This window comes from Apium graveolens, chromosome 7, assembly GCF_009905375.1.
Source record: "Apium graveolens cultivar Ventura chromosome 7, ASM990537v1, whole genome shotgun sequence".
Lineage (NCBI taxonomy): Eukaryota > Viridiplantae > Streptophyta > Magnoliopsida > Apiales > Apiaceae > Apium > Apium graveolens.
Window position 1 is genome coordinate 116,365,998 of NC_133653.1, and position 16,212 is coordinate 116,382,209.

The 16,212-nt window shown below is 40.2% G+C and overlaps 1 protein-coding gene and 1 non-coding gene across 2 annotated transcripts; one reads left to right on the forward strand and one right to left on the reverse strand.

Annotated features, from left to right (window-relative positions):
• Window positions 1–1,431: 1,431 nt before the first annotated feature.
• LOC141676331 (small nucleolar RNA R71) lies at window positions 1,432–1,538 on the forward strand. Its single transcript, XR_012556928.1, has one exon. It is a non-coding gene; the product is annotated as a small nucleolar RNA R71 (small nucleolar RNA).
• Window positions 1,539–13,496: 11,958 nt separating this feature from the next.
• LOC141673989 (uncharacterized) lies at window positions 13,497–14,137 on the reverse strand. Its single transcript, XM_074480715.1, has 2 exons — window positions 13,992–14,137; window positions 13,497–13,944 (listed from the first exon to the last, which is right to left on the reverse strand). The coding sequence occupies exons 1-2, from the start codon at window positions 14,135–14,137 to the stop codon at window positions 13,497–13,499; spliced, it is 594 nt and encodes a 197-aa protein (XP_074336816.1).
• Between the last annotated feature and the right edge of the window lie 2,075 nt (window positions 14,138–16,212).

Sequence of the window (16,212 nt, forward strand, 5' to 3'; positions counted from 1 at the left end):
CCAAAATTATGGGAATCTTCTTATCCACCTTGAAATCAAGAATTACGAAATCAGCAGGGAAGATGAGTTTATCAACCTTGACCAAGACATCCTCCACAATACCTCATGGATATATAATAGAACGATCGGCCAACTAGAAAGTTATATAAGTCAGTTTTGGATCAGGCAAGTCCAACTACTTGAAGATTGACATGGGCATCAGATTGATGCTAGCTCCCAAGTCACATAAGCATCTGTCGAAAGACACTTTTCCAATAGTACACGAAAATCGGGTCTTTTAGCTTCGGAGGCAACTTCTGTTGTAGCATAACACTGCATTCCTCCATGAGAGCAACAATCTCTAAATAATGCTTCACCTTTCGAGAGAGAATACCTTTAATAAACTTTGCGTAACTAGGCATCTGCTCAAGAGCCTCGGCGAAAGGTATGTTAATATGAAGTTTTTTGAACACCTCCAGAAACTTCTCAAATTGCTTATCCAGCTTTTTATTCTACAGCCGCTTAGGAAAAGGTGGTGGAGGATAGATATATTTCTCCCTTGTATTACCCTCTGGAGGAGTGTGCTCAACGGTAGTCTTCCTTGGTTCCGCTTCTGCTTCCTGCTTCTTTACTTCTTCTTCAGCCCCAGCTTCTTCATCCGAAACTTGAGTTTGTTCGGGATTTGCAACCTTCCCAGACCTCAAAGTGATTGCCTTCACCTGCTCCTTAGCTTCCCTCTTTCCTAGTACTTCAGTATCACTAAGTAGTGTACCAGGTTGACTATTTAGCAAGGCATTGGCAATTTATCCAATTTGATTTTCCAAGGTCTTGATAGAAACAACTTGGCTTTTGCACATAAGCTTCAACTCCTCTAATTCAGATTTTTCATTAGCTTGTTGCAGCTAAAGTTGTTGTCTTGGTGTATATTGCGGTTGTTGAAAACCAGGGGGGTTCTAGTTCTTTGCTGGGTTCTGCTGATAAGGCTATTGAACCGTATTCTGAGTGTTGCTCCAGCTAAAATTAGGATGATTGCGGTTGTTAGGATGATAGGTGGTTGGCACATATTGTTGCGATCTCTGAAAGTTGCTCATGAACTGAGGTGATTCACTAGAAATAGCACACTGATCAGTCTCATGGGCACCAACACAAAGCTCACAAACACTAGTGATTTGATTAACTCCATAATTAGCCAAATTGTCCACCTTCATCATCAAAGCCTTAAGTTGGGAAGCTATAGAAGTTGCTACATCCAACTCCAGAGTTCCTGTTAGTTTTTCCTAAGTCAGCCTCTGGGAAGGATTCTGGTATTCATTAGCAGCCATCAGTTCAATCAATTCATAAGCTTCATTGTAGCTCTTAGCCCACAAGGCTCTTTCTGATGCTACATCGAGCATGGGTCTAGAAGTAGCACCCAATCCATTATAGAAACAATTTATAATCATCCAATCAGGCATGCCATGGTGTGGGCACTTCCTTAGCATCTCCTTATAATGATCCCATGCCTCACACAGAGATTCTCCAGTTTGCTGTGCAAACTGAGTGAGAGCATTCCTGATTGCAACATTCTTTGCCATAGGGAAGAATTTAGTGAGGAACTTTTGAGCAAGATCTTCCTAAGTAGTGATAGACCCTGGTGGTAGAGAATGTAACCAGCACTTTGCTTTATCCCTCAGAGAGAATGGGAAGAGTGGCAGCTTGATAGCATCTTCCGTCACCCCATTGAACTTGAAAGTGTCGTAGATCTCGATTAAATCCCTGATGTGCATGTTCGGGTCTTCTGTAGGCCGAGAACCCCCAAACTGAACTGAGTTCTGTATCATCTGAATCATGCTCGACTTGATTTCAAAAGTGTTAGCCGAGATGGCTGGTCTGATGATGCTTGACTGAATATCATTGATCTTAGATTGAGACTAGTCCAGCAAAGCCTTAGAAATTTCTACTTGATCTCCCATCACTACTCGACTTTCTTTTCTTCTTCTACCTTCTATTCGTCCTCAATAACTTCCCTTCGAACCACTACAACTTCTTCCTCGGCTTGATCCAGATTTCTCTTATGAAACCAAGAACGCGTATGCATACACGCTCGCTAGAGTACCTGAAATAAGATAAGGAAACAGATAAGTAACAATGTCCGAGTCACTGAACTTTAACGACCACTGATGAGAAACACATAAACTAAAAATTAACACCGATTTCCCGGCAGCGGCGCCAAAAACTTGTTAGTCGCTAAACACGCGCTAAAATACACACAAGTATACGCGTTCCAAGTAATATAGAATATCTTCTAGTTTGTTCCCAAAGAGAATCAGGTCTGTAATTTCAGTCAATCTATCTATGCAACAACGGTATGGTTATTATCCAATCCTAAGATAATTAACAACTTGAGATTATTTTTAAGTAAACTTAAGCTAACAATTATAACTAAGAGAATAAGAATAGTTGAGTTAATATATATGACAAACATGGGATTCTAACTTCATTAAATAATTTTTCAATAGCCTTTTCATTCTTAACCTTAGCATGTAATGGTGATGACACTAATCAGATAACACGAAATTGATAAACGCCAACTTTCGTTGTACGAATACCATACTACCAGACATCCACAAAAGAGATAGAAGCTGAATAGACACCAATCATATTGAGACCCTATATGTCTATAGAATTTGACAACATAACGGTTTAATGCATAAGTTATCTATCGTGATTATATAGGGCAAGTAACATGGTTAAAATTACCTACAAAGAATGCATAACAATAACACATGAACCTATGCTAGCATGGCAAGTTCTAAATCCTTAAATTCACTTTCGCTTCATTAAGAATTAACACACTATCTTATAAGTTTGTGACGCTCATAAGACGAATAGGCACAACCAATATTAGGTTATCATACAATCACTACACATTAAGGCATCGAAACAAATCAACTAAAGAAATCCATAAATAAATTCGTTAGAACCCCACGGTAACGATTAGCCCATGATCGGGCTCATCATCAACGTAGGTTCTGATGAAATCATGGTATAATAAACGAGTCTTTATAAATAATTAATAAACAAGTTACGAAACAAGAGTGTAGGTTCAAGAATAAGAAAACTAGCATCCAACGTTACAACTTAAACAAAGAATCATAAGTTAAAACTAGATCCTCTTCACCTTGGCGGAATTGTGCTAAAACGGTCTTCTTACGCCTTCTCCTTGTGCTCTAGTACGTCTCTTTATAAAAAACAAGCTTATTTATGTATATATAGAAGCTCCATGCAGAGTAAAAGTCTTCTAGATCAAAATCAGAATAGGAACATAATTTCTTTTCTTGACCTGGCGCGACCGCGAGTTTCAACAGCGAGGGCGCGCTGAACTTCTGATCTTTGGGCGCGGCCGTGCGCTATCACAGCGCGGGCGCGCTGACTCCCTGAATAAAATTCTAACTTCTTCTTTTCCTTGTTGATTTGAGTTGGTTTTCCAAGAGCTTTTATTCCAACGCCATCCTAATACGCAATTAGCACTAAAACCATGTTAATTCACCTGATTATCTGGATAATGCCTGAAAATGCAAAAACACTAGAAAATACATTAAAAAAACCAACAACTAGAGTACAAATACACCAATTCAAAGTTTTACAGAGCGTTATAAAGTGTCATAAATGCCACTCAACAGTCTGATCCGTCATGGGGAGAATGTTCCGTTCTCGTACTCGTGAGCACTTTGGCCTTCATGAAACTTATTCAACTGAGAAGCTAATCTTGTTCTAATCTTAATAGGCTTTTCTAATCATGGTGATTAGTGTAACCGGCCCTTATCTAAGACTAATGACTTGTGTTTAGCCTCAGCCAGGCTTTTCTGATCATTTTCTAGTGAACGTTCCATTCTTCATAAAACTTATTTTCGCAGACGTTCTACTCTTCACGAAATTTTTTCTCATGGACTCTTTAGCCTTCGCAAAACTTGTTCTCATGGACGTTCTAGTCTTCAAAAAACTTGTTTTTGTTGGGCGCCTAATTTTTCAAGAATTCTCAAGAAATTTCACAGGAGTTCCATTGGAAAACCTTCAGGAGGGTCTGGATCAATCCTACCGGGGTTCTTGGTCAGCTATAAGGCCTTCATATAGCCCGTTCGGCCAGCCCTACTCTTCATTGGCAATGGAGCCACCTCCATGGTGGTCTTGGTCGACGGGGGGTGAACGTTCTTCAAACTTATTGCGATGAATGTCCTACTTTTTTTTGGTGGAAGTTCTACCCTTTTTCTAGCGAGCGTTCTGTACTTGTTCTCATGAATGTTCTACTTACTTCCATCCGTATGGGTTCTAATCGGCCTAATCCTTCCTTGTGAAGGACTAGGCATCACTGACTCTTGGTAGGCGAGAATCTCACCTCTGTGAGTGTCCTACTCTTCACGAAACTTTTTTCCGTGGACATTCTTATCTTCACCAGGAGCATCCCTTGGCTCTAGTTCATGGTTTTCTTAGAACCTTCACTTGGAGGTCATCCCTATTAGTTTCAGTTGTCTGTAGACGTTCTTTCGAGGATGTCCTAGTCGGCCTAACCCCTCCATGTGGAGGAGTCGGATTCAAGGACTCTTGGTCGGCCGGGACCTCAATGTATAGAGCGTCTTGGTCCTTCGGGACCTTGTTTTGTGGAAGTTCTTGAACTTTAATCTTCTCAATATCAAGTTGGGGCTTAGACTTTTTCTCTTTTTTTGTTCGAGGATTGTCTTGTCGGGTGGGGGCCTTATCCGAGGACCTTTTAGACGGCCGAAGTCCTTCATGGATGGCTACTCAGCCTCTTCTGGTCGGCTAAGGGGTCCATTCATGACCCCTCTGTTCGGTCAGGGGGAAACATTTTTTGCTTTCTTGGATAACATGTCTCGGTAACATTCGTAATGGGTCTCAAAGATAAACTATCATGTTTGTGTTTTTGATGGGTCTTCATAATTTAAAGGAAGCTTGTTGAAGCTTGTCTTAGAGGATTCTCTGTTGAGGGTACCTATCTTCCTCCTAATTTACCCTTGGTTAAATTTGTTCTGATTAGGAGAACAGCTTCCTGAAGCGGAGATGTGCGGGGCTCATGCCTTGTATCAGGTACGTCTCTTCTTTTTAGAGCTTTCAATACTTCAAATTTAAGGAGGAGCCTGGCTGGATTAAGGCCTCCCTTGGAGACCGGTCGGCTGGAGCCCTTCACGAGGGATGTCCAGTCGGTCAAGGGCCTTCTTTGGAGGCTGATCAGCCTTCTTTGGTAGGCTGGGGTCTGTAGTGTAGACTTTAGTCGACCAAATACATTTTATGAAGTTAGTTTTCTAATATCTTTTTCTTATTAGGCCAACGCCTACTTCGCAACTTCTTTCACTAAGAGTGCAAAATGGAGGAGTGAGCACATGGCCTTGGAGGCATTGATGAAGAAACTTGGGAGAAAGTTACAAGATTGGGATTCTAAAGCTCTCTTGGCATTTGAGATTCTAGAGCTCTCTTGGCGTTTATTAACAGTCAGAAGACTTTTTCAAGATGATGGACACCCATGATGATGAGATGCGCTCTGTTCACATGTCCATTGGCTCCGATTATAGCTCTTACCCAGATGTGGTAAATTCGTGAGGCTTTCCTAGCCTTTGGGCTATTTCTGAGGTTACCACTATTGGCCAATCATCTGATTTTGGACTATAAATTGTCCTTCAGTGTTTAGGACTTGCATGACTTTGTTTGCCGTGTGTGGCTTTTATTCAGCGGTTATCTATTTACGGTCCTTCATGGACTTGAACATTTTTGGGGTGTAACCTAATTTCCCATCGTGACTTGATTTATGATCCTTCAGGATCTCCTGCATTTGTATTTTGATTTCATATTCATCTTTTATTTTCAGTACTTTGGTCCTTCGGGACTTTCATTCATTAGATGCTCGTACACTGGTCGACCTTATTCCTCCATCTACTACCAAGTCTAGGAACATGTCTTTCATGTCCTAAATATAACAAACCTTCAGGTTCGGAACATGCCAGGTATGAGGCACTTCGTCACCGCTCAGGGTTTCCAACTTGTAGAATCCTCGTCCTAATGTTTTCTTGACCTTATACGGCCTTTCCCAGTTAGGGGTTAGCCTTCCTTTCTCTTCAACTTCTGATACCTCAATATTTCTTAAGACCAAGTTTCCTTGCTAAAAGAACCTTTCTTTAACCCTTCTATTGTAATAGAGGGAGGCTCTGCGTTGATGCTCTGCATTGCGGGCATTGGCCTCATCTCTGACCTCATCAATGAGATCGAGAGCGAGCCTCATGCCTTCTTCGTTGGTTTTTGGTTCATAAGCTTCGACCCTAGGTGATCTGTGGGTGATCTCAAGGGGCACCACGGCCTCGGCTCCGTAAGCCAGCATGAATGGGGTAGCTTCAGTTGTCACTTTGCAGGTAGTACGATATGCCTATAGTATAGGCAGCAATTCGTCTGCCCAAGTGTTCCTGGAGAGTTCAACCCTTTTCTTAAATCCATTAATGATGATTCTGTTAGCAACTTCTGCCTTCCCGTTTGCTTATGGGTGTGCAACCGAGGTGAAGCAAAGCTCTATGCTATTATTATCACAATACTCTCTGAATTCTATATTATCAAATTGTCCCCCATTATTCGTGACAAGGATGTTCGGGATCCCAAATCGACATATCATATTCTCTCAGAAGAATTGGGCAATTTGCTTGGTGGTTATCTTGGATAGTGCCTTAGCCTCAATCCACTTTGTGAAGTAGTCCATGGCTACCACAATGAACTTCCTCTGTCCCGATGCTACAGGAAATGGTCCAAGTATATACATTCCCCACACTGCAAAAGGGATGGGTGTGCTGATAGATGTAAGTCTCTCTAGGGGCTGTCGTACTATTGGAGCGTGCCTTTAGCATCCACATTTCTTCATACAATCCTTTGTAACGGCTAACATAGTAGGCTAGTAGAATCCCAATCAAGTTATTTTGTGAGCGAGGGCCCTACCCCCAAGTGTTGTCCACAAATCCCTTTATGGGCTTCTTTAAGTGCCTTCTCTGCTGCAAGAGGTCTCAAGCACTTCAGGTACGGAGTAACAAAGGACCTTTTGTAGAGAAGGCCTTTAATCAATGAATACCTCAATGCTCTAACCGATAGCTTGCGTGCCTCCTGGGCATCATCGGGGAGCCACCCAGTCTCTAAGTGGGTCTTGATCGGGTCTATCCATTATCTTGTCACACCAACCGCTGCTATCAGATTTATGACATGATAGTAGCGGTCTTTAAGACCTGAAATTAGATACTTCTCGGATGGTTCTTGATTCAAGACGAGGCGAACAGGGACAAGGCATCCGCCGTAGTGTTCTCCTCTCTTGGAACATGTTCTGCGTACCATTCATCAAATTGAGTCAGTATCCCCTTTACGACTCTCAGGTACTTGGCCATAGTATCATCTTTGGCCTCAAACTCTCCATTAACTTGAGCAACTACAAGTCTTGAGTCTTTACAGACCTTCAGGTTTTTGGCCCTCACGGCTCTAGCCAAGCCTAAGCCGGCTATTAGTGCTTCATATTCTACTTCATTGTCCGTAGTTGGAAAGTCCAACTTCAAAGCATTCTCAATTATAAACCCATCAAGGCTTTGCAAGACTAGGCCTGCACCACTAGATTTTTTTTTGGACGCTCCGTCAAAATGGAGAACCCAATACTCTTTCAGGTTCGTTTCTTCATCCTTCTCTTTCTCTCCTCCTTCTGGGGTTATTATCTCTTGCCCCCCAACTTCTTGGTCGTTAATGGTACATTCATCCATGAAGTCTGCTAAGGCCTGAGCCTTGATGGCCGTTCGAAGCTTGTACTTGATGTCAAATTCTCATAACTCAATTGTCCACTTTATGAGCCTCCCACTAGCCTTTGGGCTATAAAGAATGTTTCTCAAGGGATGGTTCGTCAGGACTTCGATCTTGTGAGCCTAGAAGTACGCTCTCAACTTCCTCGAGGCTGTAATGAGAGCAAGCGCGAACTTTTCCGTGGTGGAGTAATTCAACTCTGCTCCATGGAGCACCTTACTTACGTAGTATACAGGCTTCTGGAGCTTTTATTCTTCCTTCACGAGGACTACACTCACGGATTGTTCAGATACCGCTAAGTACAGATAAAGGGTGTCCTCCGGACTTGGGTAGGCCAACAACGGGGGTTCATTCATGTACTTCTTTAGTTGTTCAAAGGCCTTTTGGCTATCAACTGTCCATTCAAAAATCTTCACTTTTTTAAGTGTTTTGAAAAAGGGCAGGCACCTGTCTCCAGATTTGGAGATGGACTGTAACACCCCCAAATCCGGGGTCGGGGATCCGGGTTGTCACGAGTTCCACTTCCCTTAATAACACCCAATCTTAATAAACAATCAACTACTCTGTACTGCGACCCCACAATAAACACACATACCACAAGTTATAGTCTCAGAGATGAATATCCAAAAATAACACGAGTCATTTTATTTCAAAATTATATGCCATTACACCTTAAAAGGGTTTCTGAATAAATTTACATTTCTTTACCATTATTACAATTGATAAAGATACATAAGTCTGGTACATCAAAAGTTGAAAGCCTAACCTATTGGTAGTTCCTACCTCAGCTACAGCGACATCAACGCCTATAGGAAACTGCGGAACGTTTCCTATCCGCTCGCGAATTGGGAGATTGGTCCTGTTCATCTTGTCTATCTGATGTTGTGTGATGAAAGAAGAAAGCAAGGGTGAGCGACAAGCCCACCGGAATAATATGTATAATAATTAACAATATATGAGCATTCTCATAGTACTCATGAAAGTCTTGGTCAAGAAGAAATGAACCAAGTTTGTTATTTTAATGCGACGAAGTCGCAAAATATTCAGTATATATATATATATATACTTCTCAAATCTTTGAAATCCTCTGACATGTATAATATACACAGAGTTCTAGTTTATAACTGTATAAAATATCGTTGCAAGGTGATCTCATATATCTAACCTTGTCTCAACGTTTTTATGAAAATCTTTGTCATGCATAAGATAATCAATAACCGGATATAAGTTGAAAAGATGAAGTAACAAGATACCCCAATATACTTATATCTTTCCCAAATACTACTTGAACTACCACCGTTCAAGTTATAATCAGTTTCAAAAGTTCATCATATAGATGAGACTACAAGATAAGACTTGAATAGATTCAATCCTTGAAATATTATTGAATGAAATGAAGTTACGAGATACTTCATTTGATGGAAACACCATTATAATTACTTAACCCTGTCAATGCTTCGGCAACCACCCATTCGTAGCCTTTCGACCGAAATGCTCCGGGTAGTGTTGCGGAAATATCCAACTGGATGATGAACTCATTACGGGAGTTTGCCGCGCCAGGAAGACCACTTACGATGATCAGTCGCAGTAGTGCAACCCCACCATTTTCTACATGTAGAGGAGAACCTGTCGGATTTACTTGTCAACCGAACACTGGACTCCTAAGGAATGGACCGTCTTAGCGGAACTTCGAGGCCATTTGGGCCAATATAATAAGGCTGGGCCGGCGCCACTACGCCACTCCTAGTTCAGATGAAATCCATGACTCTGAAACGTAAAGCTCGTCCCCCTTTCCCCAAGTAGAAACTTGTTGATACGGCTCCACCAAGAAGTCGTATCTAGTTGGAAAGGAAAACTCACCGATATTTCCCAGGCGATGCCTGTTAATGGATTAACTTGTTCCAAGAATTTTACTTCCCAATATATTAGAAAATATCTGAATATTATTATTTAAATAATATTCCCATAAAGAATAATCTTTATAAAAATAATTGAAGTAGAAGTTTTAAAACTTATACTTGAAATGAATATTAAATAACCAAAGATATACTTATACGAAAGTACTATCTTTATTTGAATAATCAAAAGTGAGTTTGATTATCGACACATTATTCTTTAATAAAATAAAGAATATTAATTAGTAAATAATCGGAGTCATATGTCCTCGAATGAATATTCAAATAATAATATTCATTAAATAAAATAAACGGAGTCATAAGTCCTCGAATGAATATTCAAAATAATATTCATTAAATAAAATACGGAGTCATAAGTCCTCGAATGAATATTCAAAATAATATTCATTAAATAAAATAAAGTTATCGAATAAATCTTATTCGATTAATAGTTTTAAAAACTATATCAATATATATATATATATATATTATACTCGGGAACATCGACTCCCGGTTTTAGAAAATGTTCACCTTTGGGTCCCCTATACTAAGGGTATACGCAACTACTGCTTATCTCTAGCATAGGTATTATGCAACTTATAAGCAATTGAATCAACAATATATGTCAAGATTACGAAATAGACATGCATATATACCATATCACATGCTCCAATATATCGCAAGATTTGCTAATTAACCACCATGCATCTATCACAAGATAATGCATATACATATGTATACATCACAACAACAGTATAACGGGTAGAAAACTTGCCTGAGTGTTCCGGGGTAGACTTAAGCTTATAGTGGGTCCGATAACCTATGAACAACAACATAAGTTGGAATTAAATCCCGGTCGCTTAAGAAACTAGACTTTAACCAATTGAACCCTAACGTTCACTTATGGTAACTTATACGCTTAACGAATCACATAAGTCATTCGAGTACCCTCGGCTCCACCATTTTTAATAAATTAACCATTAAGAGTTTTAAGGCGATTCTTTCGCGAGCACCTTACCAACTGCATAATCCACTTTAAATAAATGTTTCATACTCCAATTAGTCATTTAAGGGCCTTAACCAAGGTTTCAAAGTAAGGCGAGGGGTAATGGTTCATTCGCAAAACGCCGTTACTTAAAACAGTCGTTTCTCCTAAACCTCACATCGGATTCAAGCGAACCACATATCAAAACGAAGCTCGTAACATGAACTATCTAAAAATGGCAAAGGTTAGAATCTTTCAGTGAGTTCACGAGTCCTAAAGTTAAGAACAGAACAGTTAAGGAAAATCGGGATTTATGACGTTTATGTTTACGCGATTACCAAGTTTTAAACCACTCCAAACAACCACCATTCAACTCACAACCAACAATACAACCAACCCTCATCCAAACCTTACTACATCAGTCCCCAAACCTCAAGATTTTCCAATTTATACAACCCCACACATGAACTACTAGCTATACTTAAGTTTCATTAACTATAAACAAGATTTCAACATCCAAATCACTACAAATCCAATCCAAACTCTAAACACACAAGCATCATGCTTCTCATTTACTATAACCATCAAAACCATCATAATACTCAAATTAAAGTTAGGGTTTAGAGGTGTTATACCTTCCTTGGAGTGATTAGAGTAGCTAGGAAGTCTTAGGGAGCCTCTTACAAGCTTGATCTTTCCAAAGAAATCAAGAACACAAAGTTAGGTTTTGAAGTTTCTAAAAGTCAGATTTCAAGAACTATCAAAACGAGGGTCTTACCATGCTTATTTGGACGAGACTTGTGAACAAGAGTTGTAGGCCATCTCAATACCTTTCCAAAGAGCTATAGAACATACTATTTGAGTGAGTATTGAAGGAGATATGGTAGTTTGAAGTTGCAGCTCTGGTTTTGGCCGAGAGCTTTTTGAAGGAAATGAAAGTCAACTTGTATTTTGTGTTTTTGATTTGTTTTGGCTTGGTTGCTTTGTTTTGTTTTGTTAATTATCCTTTTACCATGGTAAAAAATGAATGGCTTAAAATCAACCAACCAATCCCTCCATTTGTCATGCTTATGTCACCATGCCTATGTCTTCCATTTGCCACATGTCTCTTCCTTGTGGTTTGATGATGTCACAATCCTTGGCTTCTTGTACAAGCTTGTCTCTTGGTCGCTTATTTATTTTACGGTTCGCTTAACTTTCGTTCTCGTTCGTCGTTTGAGGGATCATATCCGGGATCTTATTACTTGGGTTCCCCTAAACCTTTCTCAATATTTTATATTCCTTTTAATGATCCCCTCTTAAAATCCTTGAATTTAAATCCTTTTTATCCTGTCACCTTATACTCAATTCTTTCGGTATCTGGTGGATTTTCGGGAAAAAATCAAAGTATTCGGATTTGGATTCTGACGATCTTTACATACACTTATTTACTTTATGGAGTACTAATACGATCTTAGAATTTCCATAACAGTACTCCTATATAGCGTGGTCTGATAATTTTCCTTAATCATCATCGTCAGCAAAAGTTACTATTCATCCGTGTTTCAAAATTTTCCAAAAATTGGGGTTATTACATGGACCTTCCTAGAGTTGTGATTCTTCCTGTCAGCTTCTGAACATCCTTAATGGAGCGTGGTGGCTCCATGTATAGGATTGCTTTGATCTTGTCGGGATTGGTCTCTATTCCCCTCTTAGAGACTATGTGACCCAAAAATTTTCCGGACCCAACACCAAAAGTACACTTGGCGGGGTTTAACATAATCTTGTGGTGCCTCAGCATTTCCAATGCCTCTCTGAGGTGACTAATATGATCAACCTTGCTTAGGCTTTTGAATAACATGTCATCAACATAAACTCCATGGTCTTCCCAATTAGATGGGAAAATATCTTATTTACCAATCTTTGGTAAGTAGCTCCTACATTCTTAAGTCCAAAAGCCATAACAAGATAATAAAATACACCAAAGTCAGTTATGAAAGATACTTTAAAGGTGTCATATTTGTGCATTTTAATCTTATTGTAACCGCTGAAGCCATCCATAAAACTTAGCATCTCATGTCCAACAGTGACATCGATCAGGGTATCAATCCTTAGTATGGGGTAGCAGTCCTTGGGACAAGCATCACTCAAGTTAGTGAATCCGATGCACATCCTCCACATCCCACTGGCCTTCTTAACCATCACAGGGTTGGCCAACCACTCAGGGAATTGTACTTCCTTAATGAATCCAGCTTCTAAAAGCTTCTCGACCTCCTGTTTAATGGCTTCCAACCTATTAGGGGCTTAAGTTCTCTTCTTCTACTTCACAACCTTTCGAGTTGGGTCAACATTCAACCTATGAGTTATAAGTTTTGGGTCAATCCTAGGCATATCAGCTGCTGTCCAAGCAAATAAATCACTGTTCTCTTGTAGGAAAGTTGTCATTTGGCCCTTCAAGGGCTTGTCCAGAGATGCCCCAATATACGTGACCTTCTCCGGGTCTAAGAGGTCTAGGGGAATTAGTACCAAGTCCTCGGCTGGCTTCCCTCGCAGTTTATCATTCTCTCGGACATCCATATCTTCTATGGGGAGGACCTACCTTCGGTTCCATCGGGTCTAAGTGTTGTAACATAGCAACTATGGGCCATTTTCTGATCTCCTTTCGCTTCTCTAACACCATTCCTAGTTGGGAACTTCAGAACCATGTGGTAGGTTGAGGGCACGGCTTTAAATGCATAGATCCCTGTTCTACCCATGATAGCATTGTAAGTAGAGGCTGCCTTAACAACCTGAAAGTTCAACATATGTGTGGTCTCCCTGGGGTCTTCCCCAATAGTTATGGGAAGTTGTATTGCTCATTCGACTTTGTATTCCACGTAGTTAAACCCGTAGATAGGTGCATCAGAAGGAGTTAGTTGAGAATCATTGTAGCCCATCCTTATAAATGTGTCATGGATCAAAATATCCATGGAAGCTCCATTATCCACTAGGACCCTCATAACAGGACAATTTCCAATTATCGGAGTGATAACCAGAGGATTATCCTGAGGAAATTTCAAACCTTCAAGGTTTGGGTCACCAAATTCAAGCATCATCTCTGACTTAGAACACTTAGATGGCTCTCCAACTATACTCATCACCTCTCTCTCATAAGCTTTTCGAGAGTTCCTTGTATTACCAGCTGTTGTAGGACCTCCTGAGATCATATTTATTACTGGCCCTCGGGGCTGTGGGTTGCGATCTCTGTCGTTACCCCTTCGATCGTCATCGCTTTGGTCATTGTCTCTTTTTTGCCTCCATCCTCTTCACCATTGGTGAAACGTCCGAATTTTACCCTTCAGATCAAATACTTAATTTCATCCTTAAATTGCCTACAATCGCCAGTATCATGACCAACATCTTTATGGAACCTGCAGTACCGACTCTTGTCTCTTTTCTCGGGGCCTCCCCTTTGTGGCTTCGGCCATTTGAACTCTTTGCCTTTCTCAATTTCCATAAGGATCTAGCTTCTTGGAGCGTTCAACCTTGCGTATTCAGTGAACTTTTGTTACTGATTCTTCTTAGAAGATGAGGAGTCAGAGCTTTTGTTAATTCGAGGATACTTGTCCTTGGCATCGTTCTCATGATCCGTCTTTCCCTTCTTATTTCCAGCGGGTTCATTACTCACAGTTGTCTTCTTTATAATTCCCTCCACCTTGATATACTTTTCGGCCCTATCCTGGAGCTGCAACATGCTTTCGGGAGGGCGCTTAGCCAGGGATACCTTAAAGAACTCGTCTCTAGTCCCTTGCTGGTAGGGCTATCATAGCTACCTTATCGTCAAGATCAGGGACCTTCGGAGCCTCTTTTGTAAATCGATTCAGATATTTTCTCAGGGACTCCTTTGCTCCTTGGACTATGCCCATGAGAGAGGCCGAACTCATCTCGTGTACTCTGCCACTTATGAACTGCTTAATAAAAGATTGGATCAATTCCTTAAAAGATCCAATAGAGTTTGGGCCAAACGGTTGTACCGCCTTTGAGCCATACCCGATAGGGTTTGAGGAAAGGCCCCGCACTTAATAGCGTCATTTACGGGCTGTAGCAACATGGCATTAGAGAATGTCCTGACATGATTAGCAGGGTCGCCAGTACCATCGTATGATTTGATGGTGGGCATCTTGAACTTCCTTGAGATGCGGGCATTCAGTATCTCATCAGTGAACAGTGGGTTTGAATCATCAGGATCTTCTAGGGGCATAAGATCACTTGAATCATCCCTTGGGGCAACAACCCTTCTTGGGATTGGACCATCCAGGTCTATGATTGGAGGAAGATCTCTCCGCCTCGGAAGAAGCGGAGGTCTTGGGGTCAGGTGCATCTCCAGGTTGTGCTTTAGCCTTTGGATCTCAGCTTCATGAGCCTTGATCCTCTCCTGGACATCTTGGGGATTCATCCCTTAAGTGCTCCTGGGGCGTTGGTCAGTACTAGGCATCGGCTCTTTACCAGCACGCCTCTTTCTCGGAGCAACATTGTCATCTGATGATTCAAAGTCACTATCAGTATAAGTGTTATTCCCAAACAATACAACAAGAATTACAGAAGGGGGGTTGAATGTAATTCTAGCTTCTTTTTGAGATTTTTAAAACGTTCTAACTTAATATATATAACAGTGCTTGATTTGCAATAATGCAGAATGTAAGAATAATAGAGATCAAAACACTAAGTAATAAAACACAAAGCTTTAAAACTTTCTGGTGGATTAGAATGTATCCACCAGATATATATATATACATATATATATATTTATATATATATATATATCAGATTGAGAACTTTGTGATGCTTTGAATAACACACAGTTGCTTTACAAGTGAATAAACAAACTCACAGAGAAATTCTTAACAAATACAGCCTTATCTATTTCTCTGGAAAATAAGCTTACTCAGTTGCTTGTTCTACTTGCTACTCTTGGTTTATATATCACCAAGTTACATGATAGTAATACAAGACAATAAAACAAAAATGAATCTAGTCTAACATCATGCTGCTACATTACTCTATCTAGCATCTTTGAATAACTTCACATTTGCATGGAAATGGTAATGCTTCTTTGTTCTTAAAATCCTGCTTAACAGACTGCCACATTCCTTTTGCAAACACCCGACACATGTAACTGTATTGTCACTATCAACAGCTATTTTGAATATGATCATCCGTCAGGAGCCTTTGTAGATTATCCGTCGGGAGTCTATCTGTCACTTGACTCCATTTCACTTGTACATGATTACAAGACATCTTATATTTACAATTAGCCAACCTATTTTGTACATTAATCTAACAGTCAACTTGACTTAGAGAAACCTACAGAATCTACTAGACTAAAACATTGTTGTTTGCATAAGTGTACTACAATACTTATTGTTACATAAGCTACACTCTCGATGGATGTTCAGTTATCATCCGTCGGGATTATAAAGATCATCCGTCGGGACTATAATAAAACATCCGTCGAGAGCTACAAATACACTAAGTTAAATCTACTAAGGTATTTTGTTTAACTTATCATCAAGTTCACAACATATACCTAAA